Source organism: Dermacentor andersoni, chromosome 4 (genome assembly GCF_023375885.2).
Source record: "Dermacentor andersoni chromosome 4, qqDerAnde1_hic_scaffold, whole genome shotgun sequence".
Lineage (NCBI taxonomy): Eukaryota > Metazoa > Arthropoda > Arachnida > Ixodida > Ixodidae > Dermacentor > Dermacentor andersoni.
Window position 1 is genome coordinate 42,252,361 of NC_092817.1, and position 20,535 is coordinate 42,272,895.

General features: G+C 43.1%; 1 protein-coding gene across 2 annotated transcripts in view; it reads right to left on the reverse strand.

Moving 5' to 3' along the window:
- plx (PTB_TBC1D1_like and TBC domain-containing protein plx) overlaps nucleotides 1–20,535 on the reverse strand; it is an 81,134-nt gene that overhangs the window by 19,793 nt on the left and 40,806 nt on the right. Inside the window, exons 8-13 of one of the 2 annotated variants that reach the window (XM_050184098.3) lie at nucleotides 19,660–19,755; nucleotides 15,083–15,142; nucleotides 10,882–11,033; nucleotides 9,460–9,599; nucleotides 4,490–4,627; nucleotides 1,045–1,206 (exon numbers count right to left, since the gene is read on the reverse strand). In XM_050184098.3, the coding sequence (XP_050040055.1) occupies nucleotides 1,045–1,206; nucleotides 4,490–4,627; nucleotides 9,460–9,599; nucleotides 10,882–11,033; nucleotides 15,083–15,142; nucleotides 19,660–19,755 (748 nt within the window). The remainder of the gene's footprint in view (nucleotides 1–1,044; nucleotides 1,207–4,489; nucleotides 4,628–9,459; nucleotides 9,600–10,881; nucleotides 11,034–15,082; nucleotides 15,143–19,659; nucleotides 19,756–20,535) is intronic. The other variant, XM_050184099.3, reaches the window with a different exon arrangement.

A 20,535-nucleotide genomic window follows, 5' to 3' on the forward strand; every position in this document is an offset into this window, starting at 1 on the left:
TCCTTGCAGTTGATTATCTGAGAAAGATTCGCAGAAGTGTTGCGACACATTCAACAACAAAGCACAAAAAAAGAATAGAACTAAAATGAAAGGGCCACATTATTCTGGCCCATAGAGTAAAAGCTTGTTCATTCAGTTTTCACGGGAAGCAAGAAAGTATCACAATTAACCAAATGCCCAATTAATGAGGGTATCAAGAAATCAAATAAATGCTTACTACATCAACATGCTTTTATTTACTTAATGACTCACCAAATCATGTTTCTATTTTGCACAGAAGCAGTGCAGAAGCAGCAATTTTCATCACCTCGTGACTGATTAGTGCTCGCAGCAGCGAAGGCCTCAGGACTTCCTTTATAGCGCAGCCATGGCAAGTGATGTGAGACACACATTTCACTAACGAGCGCACGTCCTGATAATTTTTTCACCAGTGAGCTGGTCCCCAACAGATCGTCCATCCCTCACGATATAGCCGGTGCTTTTCATCCTCAACAGCTTTGCACTGAGTGAAAATGAAACTACTGTTTGCCGCAACTACTGCAGACAAAGCCACGGTCGGTATGGACATGATCATGGAAGGTGACTACACAGTTATAAAGGCACGCGGCCAACGCAGTGTTATGTGTGGCGGTAAACAAAAGAATAAAGGCTTTAAAGGCGCAAACAGGGAAAAAGCATTCCAGTGATGCTGTCATTCATGTACGATTTCCGCGGATGACTATGGTGATGCAGACTCTGCCTGTTCATTGTAATTGGACGCTGGCACCATTTTTGTTATTTTACAACACACATTTGTGGCACTCCGTGCTCACCAAGCTCTGAGAGTTGTCTGAATTAACCCATGTGTGGCCAAATATGTCTGAATTAAAGTTTCATTGCATTAAATAATTCATACGCCTTCTGAAACCAGAGGATGCGTCCGAATTATCCAATTTTCTGAATTAACAAGGCTGGGTTTAATGAGGCTTTATTGTATAAGGCAGTGTCCTGCAGCAGACTTGCCTTCACAGTGATAATGACAAGAATGGCACGAGCAACACACACCTGCTTGGACCAGTTCTTGCAAGGTGTCTGGGTTAATGCGGCCCCCTGGGGGCCGTGCCAGGAGCTCATCCCAGCGTTCGGCTGACTCAGAATCACAGGGACCACCTCCTACCTCCTCATAGTCGAGTCGTAAGCGCTTGCTGCTTGCTTCATCCTGGCTCGCTGCGAGGCAAAACACTTTTCACAACACTACACTGAGATATGTGCACAAGTTTTGCTGATATGTATTGGTCAAGTTGTGCTTGCAAATGTGTGCTAAATGCACACACCACAGTCCAACATGTGCACAAGGGAAACATACAGTATGGTCCATTGTTCCATTTGGAACAGGTGTTTATTTAGATTTCAGCAATAATAATGTCACATCATAGTGACGGTGAAGAACCAAACAAAGCCGAAAGTGTGTTAAGAATCCAACTCTTTATTAGGCAAACTTGTGGCCAGAAAAACAAGCAACATTCAAATCACAATGTTGGCAAAACACAGCTGTCGGTCGTCGAACCTGCCCTCATGGCTCAAAGTACTCCGGTATTTACACCCCTGCCATCGCACATTCCAGGGTTTGAGAATGCGTAACACAGCTCACGTCACGCGTGCAATAACTCAATATAACAGTGACAGTTTGGTGAAGCAGTCACCAGTGAAAATTAAAGCAACATGTGGCAATTTTAACAGCTCAGGTTTAGAACAAAGGTCTGGTTATTTTCCAAACCCACTTCACTTAGCTATAATTCGTCTGACAAGACTCTGTGTCAGGATACGTGATATTAAAGTTGCCATTCAAAATGTTGATTAATGCATTCTGAAAAAGCGAAGACCACATTGATGCCCCTTCTCAACTATACAAGCAAATATGATTGCTATTATCCCTGTAACTGCCCTGTAAGTCTCTGTGCCCAAAGGTAAAAAGCAGCAAGCTTACTATAGAGAGTTTAGCTAATCCGTACACATAATACCATTTGTGGAATACTGGAGACGCACACATCAACAGCAGCTCTGGCAGGGCCACCTTGCGATGATGAGTTTCAACCAGCGCACATAAAACTCTTACTTGCAATGACAGGCTCTACTTAGCTGGTAGAATGGCAGCAACATAATCATGAATGTATAATGGCCTTTTCATTTTCCTTTAATAAGAACAGCATGAAATATAAGAATGTTTTTGACACTTTGTGGTTGAAAAAAATCATCACAAGATGTTGTTAACAGCTTTGCTGTTGCTGTTCATGTCTCAGGTGTTCTGGTATTCCACAAACTGTGATATACAGTCCAACGTCGATATATCGAACAACGCGATGATTGCGAAATAGTTCGGTATAGCCAGCATTCGATATATAAAATCACGCAAGAAACACATAAAAAACTTCTCCAAATTAATTAAAGAACCAAGGGCGCGATCAGGGATCGTTGTTCGGAGCGCGCATTCGGTTGTGCCGTACACAATTGGCCTAGACCACGCCAACTTCGTCAGCCAGATAGTTCAACTGATTGCGTTGCACACATTTAGCGTAGGCCGCGCCTATTTTGTCAGCCACGCGAAGTCGGCGTGGTCTAGGCCAATTGCGTGCGGTGCAACCGAACACGCGCTCAGAACAACGATCCCCGATCGCGCCCCAATCATGGCACAGTAAATACTCACTTAAAGCTTCACACAAAGTATTTATTTATTTGGCTGAAAGTACTGCAACAGTGTGGCCTGCTTCTTATTGGCAGCTGCGTGCTTAAACACGGAGATCCACAAGCGATAGGCCGGTAACGGTGTAGAAGGGTCAAAGCAGCTACAGCCTCAGTTGAAGTCGGGAGCAGGGCAACATCAGCGCTTGCGGGATCAACCTCGGCAGCGCATTCGTTTGGCTGCTATTTCTGCTGCGATCTCCACATTCGTCAATCGAAGCATTTTGAAACACTGTCAATAACAAAGTATGTAGTGGCATCTGCCAAGGCGTCTATGAGTGAGCTTAGCGAGCGCGTCCTTTGGCACGTCTTTGCAGATGCAAATCACCATTCCTCACGAGGCGTGGCAGGCACAGAGCTTGGCACCGAGGAGGAGTCAATGTGGCAAATGCAATGCGTCGTTGACGTTGTCAAACTAGCCAAGTCGCCTCGTGTGTCCGCCACTATGTTCAAATGGCACCCTCGGCGCGATCAATGTGTGCAGCTATAATGCGCAGCAGTTGGGAAGGCCTATCGCGCCACCGCTATCTTCAAGAGTGTTGCGGGAAAGCTCACCGCCTGTCAACAGAGCGCATGTGATCTAGGGAGGCGGAGTTCGATATATCCATTTTACGTCCGACCTCGTCCAAAATAAAAGATTAAAAATACATGCAATTTTTCAGGTGATATAAAAAGTGTTCAATATAGGCAATAATTCGATATATCTGTGTTCGATATATCGAGGTTTGACTGTATATACATTTACATGCTAAAGTTCTCTATTGCCACACCGAGCACCTGCAAAGGTGTGCAAATGCATTGGTCTTTGAAATGGAGCTGATGGACTGCAACGTTTGGCAACTTACAGCTTTTAACAAAAAGCTTTGAGTGCAGTAAATCTCTGTTAACACGAAGTCTCAAAATCTGGCAAATTTTTTGGTTAGACGGAGTTTCAAGATAAGTGAAATTGCAGTATAAACCTACAGGCCATGCATAGACTACATAAAGCCTTTCCAGAATGGCGCCAGCAACTGCTAATACCAGAAGCTCAGTGTACCAAGAACAGCATTTTCTGCTGACCACTTTCAGGGATACAATCATTTTCACGACATTTCACGGGAACTGAGCACCAGACATGTCAGCATGTATGGTCAACAGCACTTCTGGCACTGTGCTAAGACAGCATGCTTGGCCCTTAAAAAGCCGGCTGATTTATCTTAAAAGCAAGGCTTGAAGCCCACCATCCAAGGAGTTCAGAACCGATTCCAGAGAGGGAAAGAAGCTGATGCTGCCAATTTTTGCATCGTAATGAATTCCAGATAATTTCACTTCGAAAACAGAAAGTCAGTTCCGGAAGAGCGCAACTGCCGTGCCTCCAGCAGACATCCATGAATGGAGTGGCTTTTTACACTGCACAAGCATGAAGTAAGTGTCCTGTCAAGCTGCACTTGAATCACACTATCGGCTCGCATGGATTAAGGGAAAGTCACTGCAGCCATAAAATTGTAGCCGCTATCCCCTGATATTTTTGCAGTTCAGATTTCGATATACACCGAGTATGGCGCAAAAGGTTTTCGAGATAAGAGGAGAAAGACACGTGGAGTTGATATTGCGGGGGGAGAAAATTCCAACTTGACCGTTATTTTTTAGATATCAGGGTTTCTGTTAACGAGCGTTTACTGTACATCCTATAATTCAGACATTGCGTAGTTCGAACTAATTAGCAAGCTGCAAGAAGCCAGCCATACTACAAAAGGCATCCTCGATGGGTATGAAACAACATGCACCCCACCTTGCAGCTGCCTATTCTCCTTCTCCATGCGGATAAGGAGCACCTGCTCTTGAATGGCCTTGCGCCACAGAGAGCGAAGCTCCTCCCGTGTTCGGCGCACAGCAAAACCATGGGTCAACGGCGGCTCCCCTGGATTATCTGCAGACCAAACATCCACAAGTTACTGCCAAATTTCAGGCCAGTAAAGATTGCTTGCAAACTACAAGTGTTCGAAGAGCAAAATTTAAATATGTAATCTGGCTTTGAAACAGAATACTGGCTTCCTCTAACATTGAATAGAATACCAAGTTTATTTTTCTGCTTCTATGAGTAGAAAAAGAAACATAAAATAAAAAATTATGGGGTTTTACGTGCCAAAACCACTTTCTGATTATGAGGCACGCCATAGTGGAGGACTCCGGAAATTTCGACCACCTGGGGTTCTTTACCGTGCCCCTAAATCTAAGTACATGGGTGCTTTCGCATTTCGCCCCCATTGAAATGCGGCTGCCGTGGCTGGGATTCGATCCCGCGACCTCGTGCTCAGCAGCCCAACACCATAGACACTGAGCAACCACGGCAGGTGAAACATAAAATAAATGTTGGTAAAAAACAATCTGACTAATTTCCTTTAATGCACTATGCTATTGACCCTTTTCATGGAGCAGTTTGTTCTAGAGAAACGAGATGGAGCTTTCAGCAGCATGCCGCACGTTGCCTCAGCGACAGCACACGAATACGAAACCATTACCGCTTACACCTTGCTTCTGTGCGGTCAGCTGTCGGAAATGCAACTGAGTTTTTGCTAACGCACTGCGCTCCAGTCATGGCATATTGAATCATGTGCATTGAAGACGTGTGCAGCAGTTATCTGCAAAATAGTGACTGGCATATTAAGGAATGTAATGAATCTGTGTAGCCAAGTTCACGGACCGTTGTTGCAACTGTCCACATGTGTTACCGGGACTTTGAGATGTACAGAAATTTGCTCATCCATCAGCATAGTATTGATAACCTTCAAAGAAAGTGCTTCAGCCCCGGAATGTTGGCAAGAGTGAGTACCACTTGTTAAACAATTACAAAGAGAGTAGCACTGCTTCCTGTCATAGTAGGTTTCGCGCACAGTTTCTACACACATCTACCCCAACTGGCACAGAATCTTATTCCCACCCTATCAACAACATGTCAATAAGTGAATGGGCACACTTGAATATATGCGCACCATATACACACAATAAATTACAGACTGCACTGATAGCGCACGAATGGTCAAACCTGAATGTTTCGTGTTGGTCCACAAGAGTAAGTGAGATACTAGCGATAATACATCTTTGCTACAAGATATTACAATGTACAAAACGGCTACGTTTTAAGCCTTGCACGGAGCAAGAGCAAATCTATCGGAATTGAGCACACCCGCAAGCGATTAGGCAGAAATAATCAGATAGAAGGAAATTTGTTGAGTCAGAAATGTGACAAGCCGCTGCTTCAAAATATTTGCCAAATAAAGAACAAAGAGCAAAACACACTAATTCTGATTCAATTAATGAGAGGAAAGTTTGGATAGCTTAGAATACACATTTAGCTTCGCTTTTAAAACAAGCACCATATATGCTGCTCGTGCCGTTTGGCGATAGCCTAATCAGCTTCCAAAGCGCTTTTGCATGTTCTCTGAAGCTGTGGCCAAAGCTTCGTGTTGTTCACCCAATCACAGTCTATGATATCTCCCAAAACAGAGGTTTGCTAAGCCGCACCGGTGTCATACACACCCACTGTAAACACGGAGGCAACAGAGGCAGTTGAGACAAGCAATAGACATGTCACCACGTGATCAAACATGGCAGCGCCCATGGGATCACCACGAAAAGGGTTACTATTCTGAAGTTTGTTAGACCGGGCAGGCACAGCTCCCATTCCAGCCTGACATAACAAGTGTACAGCATTCTCTACTAAAATTTTCTAAAAGGATATTTTATTTTACAGAATTCAGCATACTTTATTGGTTGCTATTGTCACAATATTTTTTTCATAGCTACATCAGTTAGTCTCTCTCTTTTCTTTTTTTGCAAGCATCTGGCAAACAATACTTTTTTCAGCATTGCTATTTGTTGGGTGTGTTGGTAAACTGAAAGCATATTTAGCGCCAGCAAACAAGGACGGAAGGGAGACGACACCACAATGCGCTAACTTCAACAACTTGATCTTCAGGAAATACACCTAAATAACCCATGCACAGTGGCGCCACCTCATCCAAATCTTAATCATCCAAAAAAGCTGTCTCCTTATCTAACAAGTCAACCGAAGGGGCACTAACACACATATCACTATTCCGCCAGATAGCCTGAGCCTCAATAATCTCTCGCACATCTTTATCTTTGTGCTTCGCAAGAACCCAGCAGGATCCATACACCGGCGCGCAGCCGCATTCCTGACAGTGAGTTGACAGATGACCGCACTGCTTATTTTTCACGTTTAGGCTATGTTCCTGTAATCAGTCATTAAGACATCTCCCTGTCTGTCCGATGTATTTTTTCCCACAGGACAGCGGAAGCTCATATACAACAGCTTCTACACAACCCACTGGTGCTTTTCGTTGATTCGTTGAGCATCCGGCAGCTGGCGTACGGTAAGGGTCCGTTAATCGACATATTTTTGCCAGCTTTTCCGCTGTCCTGTGGGAAAAAATACATCGGACAGACAGGGAGATGTCTTAATGACCGATTACGGGAACACAGCCTAAACGTGAATAATAAGCAATACGGTCATCTATCAACTCACTGTCAGGAATGCGGCTGTGCGCTGGTGTATGAATCCTGCCGGGTTCTTGCGAAGCACAAAGATAAAGACGTGCAAGAGATTATTGAGGCTCAGGCTATCTGGCGGAATAGTGATACATGCGTTAGTGCCCCTTCGGTCGACTTGTTAGATAAGGAGACAGCTTTTTTCGATGGTTAAGATTTGGATGAGGTGGTGCTACTGTGCATGGGTTATATAGGTGTATTTCCTGAAAATCAAGTTGTTGAAGTTAGCGCATTGTGGTGTCGTCTCCCTTCCGTCCTTGTTTACTGGCGCTAAATATGCTTTTAATACTTTTTTTTACAGTGATAAGTGCTCGATAATTGCAGGTTCACCATGCACTGATGTAGCAGATGCATTCAATAGACAGTATAAAAACATTTCAGAGAAGCAATCTAGCAGGAACATTATACCATTTAGATAAGTGACTAAAAAGGAATGAAAAGTGAATGGGTTGAACGTTCAAGCAGAAATAGAATGAAAATTTGCTGCAAAGATTACACTACAACAAAGCTACAACGAATCAATACCACAAGATATGCTGACTATGTCAAGGTGACTATGCTATAGCACAAAAGACAATCAAATTTTGAACTTTAACGAGCCCAAAAGGAACCAATCCACGAAATCTGCTCAATGTTTCGCCATCTGGACCCTGACTAGCAGCAGTAAATGCAGATGTTTCCAAGTCCTTTTTGCTTATGCATGCCCATTCTTTTTTGTTTACAGCTCTAAATTTTGGGAATGTATACTCGCTGATGACACTGGAAATTTGCAAGCTGATGAGGGCAAGAGTAGAGGAGGACAGAGTTGGCCAGAGGTCTAGAAGTGAGCAGCAAAAAGCAAATGGTGAAATTTTTTGAAGTGCTTCACAGTCTGTGTACTTTAACAAGGCAACTTCAACACTACAATTTCGTCATTGTTGGTGTTGACTACCAGTATGAGTATCTGCTCATAAATTCGAAGAAGTGCCGTGGCATTTTGGGCTTCGTGTTTAGATTGAGGATGTGCATGCTAAACCAGCTAAGCTAGACCAACTAGCTATGAAAGTTTCCGTTGCCAACCCCCAGACCTTTTAAGTGGCTCACGCTGGGCTGCTTGGCATACTGGATGCTCCAGTTATATGGCATGAAATTTTGATTGACAAAGTAGTGTCAGCAAGTGCACGTCTTTTCTGTGTAATCAAACAATAAATCACAACATAAAACCTGCTCATATGTCAGCTTATAGGTACCTCTAAAGCAAACAGACCTCTAAACAGAAAAGTGCATTTTGAGACTTGAGCTACCTCATTCTCGGAACGCTGGGCATGTGCCCATTCTTGGCCAATACCCCAGAATGCGTATGTGCCATTGTGACACACAGGGTATGTACTGTATCTAGATATGTGTCGTACTTCTCTGCGCATACACCTCGCCTCACCACTATGCCCTCAGCAAGTATCAAACATCGCCTTCGTTTTCATGACATCTCTGCATTGACTCCTTACAGTTTGTGAACACTTGAAACCGAGTCCAGACAAGGAAAAAAATTCATGCAGGAACTTCTCTGGAAGTTGTCTAAGTATGCATAAGTATTGTGCCAATTGCTCATCTCCACGCAGCCCGGTGTCATTATCAATGTTATGAAACCTCATCCGACTAGTATAAACTCTTATCAACCCTTAACAGTCGTTATCAATCTTATTGGACTAGATCTGACCCTTATCAACCCTTATCGGTTGTTATCAATATTATTGGTCGGTATCAACCTTACTGCAATTGATCCAATCCTTATCAACCCTTATGTGCCCTTACCAACCTTATCTGGCATGATCCAACCTTTATCAACTCTCATTGGTCCTTATCAACCTTATCAGACTTGATCTGACCCTTATCAACCCTTATCAGTGCTTATTAACCTTATCAGAATTGTTCTGACCATTATATGCCCTTACTGCTCTTTAGCACCTTATCCATCCATGTCGAACTATTATCAACCATGATAAAATTCGTCAAAAACCCTCATCACTCCTTATCATCTTTATGAACTCACTGACTGTGCACTGACCACTGCCAATGTTTTTCCTTTCAAATTTATTGTTTTATGCATTAATTTCTTTACAGCGATTCATCTTACATGACAGAAGGACAAATGGAAGGACGGGTTTTCTCGTTGGCTAGGCATACAAGTGCTTACGCACTAAAAGAACTCACCTCCGCTATGGTTGCCGCCTCGTACGGGGGTATTGACACGCTGGAAGATAAACTGCCTGCATGCGGTTTCCTCAGTGGCTGCCTCGGTTGGCTCCTCATCACTTGAAGAATGGCGCCGCACAGCTCCCACCTTCATGAATCTACATAGAAGCAAGAAAAATTATGTCTGTCACCAAATGGCTTTTATTGCCGAACATCACAGACTTCCCAATCATTTAAGAAAGCCCTTCACCTGTTGCACGAGAAACATACTATGTACTCAATATTTAATGTGCTCACCATGTAGACTATATGGTCCCCTTCATGTAATATGTAGTGTGCAAAGTTAGCTTACAAATCGTCACTATTGTTTTCCTCTTTGATTTCCCCCATCTGGCATGTTTCTTTTTCTTACAAAGCAACATCTGAAATGTCTGCATCATCAAGTTGAATTAAAACCGAACGCCATTACATTCTACAAAAGGAAGTGACTCCATGCTAAAGTGGAAGAAAGGAAGAGGAAAGGTGTAAAAGGAAAGTGGTGTTTCCTTTTACAGCCCTGGAGGTTTTATCACTACAGTTTTCAGATATAATTGATACAAAACATGCCAAAATCGCCTCCCACAAGAATTCGCTCAAAGCATTTTTGCACCAGTGGGGTCACAAGGAGCCACATACTGCCGTCTACTCCAAGGTTTTTCTAATACACCACTTAGTTCAAATCAATTTATCCTACCACATTTCTAATTTCCACCTTGCATGCCCATTCACTTTATTTCATTGTTATAATAGTTATTTACAGAGAACCATGATAAAGAGGTTAAGCTCATAAGAGCACTAAATATAAGTAAGCAAGCAAAATCGGCAACTGCCACCTCCTGCCAAACAATGATGAGAACTCCTAAATTCAGCAACGTAAGACCTCAAGTGGCAACAGCAGCAACAAAAACATAGATCAGAAACTACTGAAGGACAATTGTCAAAGTCAAGCAATAGATTCCCAATATATCTGCTGAGGTACCGCCTTCGTTTATTGGTTAACGCTATGAGGCAGGCAGGTGCTGTAATATATTTACATGTCTGAGTGCACTCCGCAGGTAGTCTTCAGCCTCACCATTCGACACACCGTCAGATACACTGAGGCCAGCATCTCGTGAAGCATCATTGCCTGTGTTGCAAAATGCTTGCTTTACATAGTTTGTCCACATGCCAGTGTTTGAGCACCGTACATTGAGTTCAACAGGGGAACACTGAGTGTGGCACATGCAGAATGTCAGTCTGCATTCTCTTTTACCACTCAAAACGAGCTGCGGCTGGGCAGGTGGCCAGAAGCGCATATGCATACACATATATGTAACTGGGATTCCAGGATGTGACGCCAATGGTGCAACTTCAGCTGAAGTGTCTGTGTGATTGCAATTGCATCAATAAGATGTAGCTTACATGTTCACCAGTGGACTGCGCTTGGGCGTCTCTGGAGTGCTGACAGTAGAGCTGCGTGGCCGCAGCAGCTGTGGTGATGAGCGCCGTACTGGAGTGGTGGGGTCACAGCTGCCTTCTCGGGAACCCGTAGGTGACGCATCACTCAGAGTAAGCTGTGCATATCATCAGTACACATTCTGAGTCAGCAGCACTTCTCGTAGTGGACTCTAGCAGTCATCTCTTCTTCGAAATTGCGTCAAAACTGTTTAAGTGTCAAGACAGGAAGAAAGAGAGGAGACAAAACAAGAAGACAAGGAGGCTTACCAGGACAGTAGCCAGTTTGCTACCATACTGTGAGTGATGGTTAAAATAAAGAATGGGGGATGAAACAAAGAGTGCAAATGGACACACAAACACACACATACATGTGAGTGTTAAACACATCACACAGTGTATTTTTCTACTTTGTAATCAGAAATTACAAGTGATGGGAAATGACTGTGCAAGATAGCGTGCAAGACCAGTCGCAATAAGAGAAAGGGACAGAAAAAGAGCAGCACCAATACAATTTAAAGACAAAAAGAAGGCAGCAAACAAGAAAGAGTGCCAGAGCAAAGAAGAAAATAAAAGCGTGCATGACAATGGATGTAGCATTGCTTGAGAATGCGGAGACATGGCACAAGAAGCAAATGAGACGGGCAGGAAAGAATGCAGCAAGTGGTCAAGACAAGGCTGCAGTGACCTCCACGGGACCTTGTATTAAAAGGAAATTAGACACTTCACAGAGAGACGGGTCACATGACACTAAATAAAGATCTGTTTAGCGGTACTGTCAGTTTGTTTGTCCTGTGGTAGCTAATCATACCTGTACGTAATGAGACTAATGTTACCGTAGAAGTCTGCTGCTATGGGGAAATAAAGTTTGCTGAAAGTAAGTACTGCATTTCCCATACCTTCTCAAATCTTTTACGGGGTCTGTTAGAAAAGTATCCGACCTTTTTCTTTCTTTTTTTGCGAACACCTGATAGATATGAAACAAGCGCGCTTGAATCAGCCGACCTTGAACCTTCGTGCACATGCGCACATTTTTTTCCCGCCTGCCGATAGCTTCAGTCGCTGGGATGCAGCGTATGAGTGAGGTAGTGCGCGGTGCTCTCGTCGGTTTTTTTATTGCAAGAAAAATTGCAGAGTGACTGGAGCAGCGCTACTGCATCAAACTTTACCAGAAACTGGGCGACAGCCAAGTGGAAACCATTCGGAAGATTCAGACGGCTTTCAGTGACGATGCCATGAGTAGCACACACATTTAGGAGTGGTACAACCGGTTTAAAGACAGCCGCACATTGGTGGAGAGCAAGCCACGCTCCGGTCAGCCATCAACATGCCGAAATGACCAGGTAGGTCATTGCCGAAGTGAATGCTGTGGTGATGCGGGACCTTCGTGTGACTATACGAGAAATTGCGGAAGAGGTGGGCATCAGCACTTTTTCTGCACATTCCATTATGACCGAAGATTTGGCCATGAAGAGAGTTGCGGCGAAATTCATGCTGAAGCTGCTCACGGTGGAGCAAAAGCAACTTCGTGTTGAAGTCTCACAGGACATGCTGAATTCCACAAACAGTGACCCCGACTTCATGAACACCATAATCACTGGTGATGAGTCTTGGGTGTATGGGTACAACCCGGAAACCAAATCCCCGTCATCACAGTGGAAGCATTCCACATCACCAAGACCAAAGAAGGCCTGCCAAGTGCGCAGCAACGTCAAAGTGATGCTGACTGCTTTCTTTGACTCCCGCGGTGTGGTACACCACGAGTACACAACACAGGGTCAAACAATCACCAAAGAGTACTACAGGGATGTCCTCCATTGCCTATGTGATGCTGTGTGGCACAAGAGACCGGAGTTGTGGTCAACAGAAAATTGGTGCATCCATCACGACAATGCTCCTGCGCATTCCTTGCACTTGATTCAGACTTTTTTGGCGAAGAACCAGACTCCTGTAGTTAAAAAGGCTCCTTACTCTCCTGATATGGCCCCCTGCGACTTCTGGCTGTTTCCCGATATCAAGAGGCCACTGAAAGGAGCGCGACTTCAGAGAAGAGAGGACATTCTGGCTGCAACAACAGCTGAGCTAAACTCCATTCCGAAAGAGGCCTTCTCGGAATGCTTCCAACAATGGCAGCACCGCTGAGAGAAGTGTGTGGAGTCCCAAGGAGACTACTTTGATGGTGATTAGGTTTCCAACGCTCCAGTTATGCCAGTTTTTTTTTTTTCTTCGGCCAAAGGTTGGATACTTTTCTAACAGACCTCGTATTTCTTTCAATGGCAACAACAACTACAATACTAGTAATGCACTGCACATCAGGATCCCACTGACATCTGTACACAAAACAATTCTGAGACAGTCACGTAAGTAGTAGCCTTACAAAAATGGCCATGCTCACACGCATTTTTAAGAATTCAACTGAGACTAACATTTAGCATTGCACATGTAACGTAGAAGACATGACACGACAAGCATTGCTCACTTATATGTAATTGATGTCAGATATTTACTTAACTAGCTCATGGTGTTACGATCGGCCTGCAGGGGTACTGACCTGCAAACCTTTCCCAGCCCGCAGCAGCTTTTTCGATCGACCTGCGGGGCTAGCGACCTTCAAACCCTTCCCGGCCCGCTGCGACAAGTCGCTTTGGAAAGTCAACAATGCACCTCCTTCGCACCCCCAACGGCGCCAGCAAAGCTAGCCACGTTTGGGGGACCGAGTATTGTTAGTTGGTTCGCTGTCGCCTTCACAGTCTATTTGGAGCAAGAGAACTCCTGGAAAAGGGTGTTTTACGTCGCTTTCTCACGGGCCCCAGTAATCGTCAGTCATTTGACAGACATGACAGACATTTGACATGGCTAACTGCAAAGTCAGCTCTGGAATCAAGAAGCGCCAGTTTGAGTCAAGCGTGACAAACCCTGTCTGCGAGGACCCTCTCCACTCGGTGTGTTCAGTGAAACAAAAGTGTGGACGTGAGTGTGTGAACCCTCCCCCTCCAAAGGCGGGTCGACTACGACTACGACCACTTTGGACAGTCCGATTGGACGAAGGTTGGACGGCAGTTTTCCCTCCCCTAGGGATCTAGGGAGGACAAAGGGTTTTTAAGCAACCGTTTTTGGCAGCTCAATGTGCTTCGTGGTGGGTGCTTGGTGCTTCGTCTTTCGTGCTCCATTTGGCAGTCATGCTAGACTGTTGAAATGTATTTCCTGTCTTAATGCAAATTTTGTAAATAAATTCCGTACTCCTAGTTCATGATGAGAGCAAGTCCCTCCCTTAAACAACGTCCTTAGCGTGAATGAGTCGGACGATGGCATGGGCCAGCTACATTTTTACATGCCCGACTCCAAATCCTACAACGGTCACTTCAACATTAGGTAGCTCAGGCAGATGTCAAAATTGAAAACATGAAACACTCGTGCAAACACTGCAGAGAACTTAATGTAGAACTGTCATCAAATACATAACCTGTGACATGAGCCAAGCCTTGCCACACAAACAACAACATGCCACAGCACACAACTTTCAGCATAAGGCAGAAACTACAATGACAAGCGAAAGATAGCGCATTGCAGCTCAGATTGTGCACGTACAAATTAGACTGGTTTGCCATTCTGTTGGCTTGCAGTACACAGACAACTGAGTATAGACGCAACATATGGACATTATCAAAGCTTCTCACTCTACTTATTATATGTGAGTACACTGATTACACCGGCAATGAACACTGAAGCCGCGAACCAGTTAAATTTGCCTATGTCCTGCTTGCTTAGGGGCTTGACATTGCCCACTGGTTTTGTCCTGCAGAGGTGGAAGAAGAAGCACAGGCTTCGTTGGCAATAAAGAGCTCACAAGTAGCAGCACTCATTTCACAACCAGCTGCTACGGCATGTGAGGTTACTGCATCATTTTAGCGTGCGTGTTGTACTCCACATTCAAACAAGAGAAGAGTCACATGACAAACTCAATTATTGCTAAACCTTATCTCTCACAATTACGGATTAGAACCATTTGTTCTCCTTTAATATCTGTCGAACTTGCACGACACCAAAGCTCTCCAGGAGATCCCAAGACTACATAAAAGGCTAGTACATTTAAAGCATCCTCAGCATCTTCTCATAATACAGGAATAAAGTGGAAGCTATTAAAAAAAAGAAGACTTCTATCCCTTACTTTAAATGCTTCCTCAGACGGAAGCGTGGCTGATCGTCCACGCCCTTCTCTGCCTTTTCTCTGAAAATGCGCGGGCAAAACAAAACCGTAAGAAAATGTGCACTCCGTCCATGAAACGGTGCGGCAAGCAACAAGACTTCTCCTGTCCCTGCACAAATGAAAGGAAAGAAGAAAAATAAAAGAATTTCCCCACCAGTGTAACAAATTTAGTGGATTTTTCAGTACACGTGATCAATTTTTGGCAGCTTGTTCTAGTGGGAAAAGTCAAAGTTTACTACAAGAAATTACTACAAGGAAGTCTGGCACTAGTATTTAAGGAAATTGTACGTACGGCGGCTCATCCACCATAGGAATGATGGCTCGACCTTGCAACATTGCAAATGGATTATTTTGAACAAAATACAACGTAACAAATGCAAAAATTTGTATTGATTTTTACATGTGAGCAGGGATTTAGTGCATTTGTGTGTGCAGAAAAATATGATTCCTTGAAAATTCAGAAGGATGAAGTGTACTGAACGAAGACACAGACACAAAGATTATACAAGTCCATGTTCTGCCCTTAATAACAAAGTGTTGGGGCCTTCGAAATCTTTCGTTATACAAGTCACTTTGTTGTCAAGGTCGTGCTCATGCACCGCATCGTTCACAAGAGAACCAGGCACAATCATCCCTTTGTTATACAGGTGATTTCGTTGTAGAGGTGTTTCTTGTACAGGCACTCAATGTTAGTTACATCCCCAGATATCCTTCTAGTCATTTCTTGCAGGCAACTCAATGGCAAAAGTGCACATATAGTAGTAAGCAGATACTTTTGGTCATTTTGCATAAAAACATTTCTTGGCACATTTTCAAAATACTTACTTAAAGTACACATAAATTCTGGAAAGATGTTAATGTTTTAGCTGTAACCTTCCGAGAAAAATGGCAACACGAACTTGCAGCGCTTAATTTTGAAATATTTACCTTCAGATGACATTTCTCTCAACACAACCTCTCAGGGAAGTTTTATATTGTTAAACAAATAGAGCTTTCAAAGAATATCTAATAAGCATCTAATAAGCAACATAGGCACCTCACCATAAAATACTTACACATCACAAATGTGGCCTTTCTGGTACTCTTTATGCCATTGCCATCAAAAAAGATCGACACCTGCCATCTTGAATAATGCCTTTTACTGCGAACAGCAGCTATGAGCTGGGGACTAAGCTGAGTGTCCTTTTTTTATTTGTTCATCATACTTTGAATTAGGGGTGGCATGACATAAATAAAAGATGTCTGAGCAGGTATACATAGCATCACCTGCTTTCAAGCCATGCGTTCTAAAGAACCACAACACTACAGCTGCTTTGAGCAAGTGGACAGATTTGTTTCGTGCATGTTTGTGTGAAGTGACGAGTGTGTACTGGATAAAATGAAGAATCCTGCTCAGCTGCTGTGAAGCACATCAGATATAGCACGTAGGTTTGAAAAACGCTCCGGCAAATGAAACACAGAAGGGCTCGACTGTTTGCGTCGCGTCAGTTGCTTGACTGACAGCACAATAGGACAGTGCACAAGTGCACATTTTGCTCTGGCTGGACAACATACTCAACATCAATGGTGTGCGTGACCTAACAAGTGTTGTTTACGATAACTGGGTTAAAAGGAAGCCAAAGAGTCACAAGAGTGTGTTTCCTTTTTTGCCCTATCTGCTCATCTTTCTAGCTGAAAGTTTTCACAGGGGCGTTTTAGCAGGTTCGCAACGAAAAAAATCTTACAGATTCTAGCAAATCTTGAATGTCATTATATCGAAATCTTTGCTACAAAAATATGGCAACAGAATTCCCTACCGCCTGCAATGTCGACTGCAATAAGGTTACCATGGTGCCGGCAGAAAATGACACGATGCACCTTCATGTGGCAGTGACAACCGCAAATTTAATTAGAACTTCAAGTCAATGCCTTATTCTATTTCTCGATTCCATGCAGCTCTTGTGCATTACAGGCATGATGCATGACAAAGCTACAGAAGGTCAGTGTCAGCAGATACTTTTCATGCATGCTTTTCTTCAAAGTATTAAACACACAAATCTTCATGACTTTAGGGGCTGTAAAACAATGTGTCATTGTAACTTGGACCCTTGGTGAAAGTATCCCAGAACAGCCAGTGCAAAGAGTAGCAAGCCAGGGCAATATGCAAGCTAAGAGCGCAGCTTTGTCCATATATGAGCGCGGAACTGAAATGATCCACTTAAGGTTCTAAGCTTGCTTTTGTCCTTTTGTGGCCACAAACAGTAAAACTAGCAGTGTTTTCAAGAGATCTTTTGATGTGTTTGGCTACATTGTGCTTCAAAAGGACTTCAATTATCATGAAAAAAGAGGAAGTGGCAGTAACTATACATATAGACAGTTATACAACTTCACAAAGCCTGGTTATGCTCCGATGAAATTTCAAAAATTAAAGCAGTGGGCTATAGTAAGAACAATAATAACACAGTATCAAATAGAATGTCCATAGGTTACCTACGCTTAACATTTGGTTGATTTGGAAGGGCACTGCAAGCTCTGGCTATGCAGTCATCATCTACATTTGCGTGAATAAAAGGAAATGTTTTTTATACCTGGAACAAGGTGGCTCTATAACCATAAATAAAGCTACACAAAAGACCTAAGTTTTCTGGACAGCTAAGCAAAATGGAAGGAAAGTGCATTCAAGAGAAATAACAGTTAATGCAACAGGACATTTACCAAGCACCGAGAGTGACCAAACCACTACACCCTTCAAGCAATTTAAAGACAGTGATAGCGGCATTCTTAGAAGATTACCAACGAAGCCTGTCACCTAATCCACCACCAGAGTGAGTGTTAGGAACACGTACACTAACTAATGCTGGGAGGAGATTTCTTCTGCCCATCAGTTCATCAGTGGGCATGTTAGCTGCTCTACAGAGCCATGCTAGCATTTTCCCATTACTGGCTAAGACAACCCAACATGAAAACTATGACTGCTTGGCATTTTATAAACTAGAATGACAAAAGTACTGAGAAGTAAGAGACTTATATAACACATAATTAACAAAAGAAAGGAAAAGAATGCATTCTTGATAAACCCATGCACAGAGCACTGCATTTATAAGCCTGCCCTTCAATGCCACAATTTTTCATATCGTACAATGGAGCTTGTCTCCTATTTTCACATTCTTAAACAGATCAGGACATCTAGACACACTTTGAAATTATAGCCTTTGCAGGCAATCAGTGCAAAAGGTGGCAAGCCACCAACACTATCATAACTTGTCAACCAACCCATGTACTATTAGTACTCAAAGAAACAAGTGTGTTATAAATGTTGAGGTCACCTACTGGTGCCTCAAAAAAGACCTGTCAGTAGTTTCAGACACGGGAAAGCATCACCCACTTGTAATAACGAAAAGTTTACAGTAAGGCTGAATGATCCTTCGAGGCCAAGTATCCTAATAGAAACAGACTGCGTGGTGCTGCCTCATTAAACCACATCTCCCAAGCAACTACTACTCACAATTTCCCAACTGTAACAGCTTCCATTTAAGATAAGCACCAAACGTAATCTTGCAGGACCACAAACTGACTTGCTTCACTAGTGCAACTTTATTGATGCTAGACCATAAAAGCACTTCCTTTCATATTGTTCATCAGCACTACAGTTCACTTCCTTCGACCAAGAACTGTGCCACATTAGCTTAACTTTTTCTCAATGTTTTTAAAGCTTTAGCAAGCAGTAAACTCCTTTCAAAAGGCACAGTACAGCAATAGCACATAAGAAGGCACAGCGAGTTGTACTCCATATAAAAAAAAATTAAGACAGTGTCTTCTGGCAAGTCAAGTCTGCCAACACTTAGTGAAAGCTCCAGTGAGAGGATCTATAAGCAAAACTTGTCAAAAGGTGAGCACGCTATTCCAAGTCTATGCCACACCTCCGAGCCTTATTTATTGTCTGTGACATAGAATTCAGCTTCCCTGAAAGGCAAACAATAAAATGCAAATGCCCAAGCTCGACAGGGCACAGTCATGGTAATTTGTTCTCCATCTCACTTGCCCAGTTTTCATGCAGTCTCTGATGCAGCTTAAGTTCCATCAATGAGAGTTGTAGCATTCCGCCTCTAACCTCAATGCCTCAACCTTTACTGCAAAAACATTTGAGTAGCAATATTGGTCTGTTAATAGCAATTCCATAGCTCTGCACAGAAACAGCTCTTTGCTAGCAGCCAGAAGTAAAGAAAACAGCTCACTTGCAAAGCAGGTCCCAAGACTACGCCAAGCAATTTTTAACAGAAAATATAAGTCTATGACAATAGTCTACGACAAATAGGACAGCAAGTACTTTGAATGTGAACGTGTTAGGAAATACAATCATAAACAAAAAGAGAAAAGAAAACCTGATGTCATCAGTCGCCATGGTTAGCAAAAAGGCTTACAGCTCCTGTTATGCATCACGTGAAAAGCCACAGCATGCAGCTGTCTGGCAATACACAAGCAAAGCTCATGCAACCCATGCACCACACAAAAACATGCCCATTAAAGCTCTAGGAAGCATCAGTCAACATGCATCCCACCTTCAAAATGGTGTCAAATGAGTTTGTGATGGACTTCTTCGCCTTTTCCTTGAAACTGTCGAACACAAATGATGGCGTCTTCAGGTCTAGGAGTCCCTACAAAGCAAAGAGGAGAGAACAGAGGCCCATACAACACACACCCTCATTTTTTCAATAAGCTGATGAATAAGATCACTTTACTATCTATAAACCAAAGCTTGATCCGAGTGTATGTTTATGCATTCAATACGTTCATGTGTTAGGTAAGCTGGAAATGCAACGAAGACGTCCACCAGAAATATACCTGATAAAAGCCTTATAGCCAGATAAGTGAAATCTATCTATATACTACATTTGTCCTACTACAACCAAATCTCTATGTAATGAACACACATATAATGAATTATTGGATGTAATGAAAAATGTAAGATGTGGTCGGCTATCCTTCATTTCAGTGAGAGTTCTAGTGCTATAACGAAAGCAGAAATGCAAGATTCAAGATAATGGTTATAGCAAAGGGATTATTTGTTTACTCGGCATTTCAAAGTAACATGTACTCTGGTGGCAAGAATGTCAAATACTCAGCAAGAGCAACTTGAAATGGCACATTCTGGACAGGCGTGTGTTTGTCAATGGCTTGGTTGGCCTGCAGCTAGCAAGCCAACATGCTGATCCCGTGTTATCACACCCGATTACAAGGATGCATATAAATGATGATGCAAAGTACATTAGTAATATAGCATTTCTCACGTGCCACGTATTGGCATGGCAAGCCATGGATGGTCATCAAAATCAACTAAATCAATATCAATATGTCATAATGTGAGACCTGGCCCATCCAAGGCATCAGAGTCAAAATTTTTTCATTTGCAAACTGATTTTCTTTTTTTCAATATC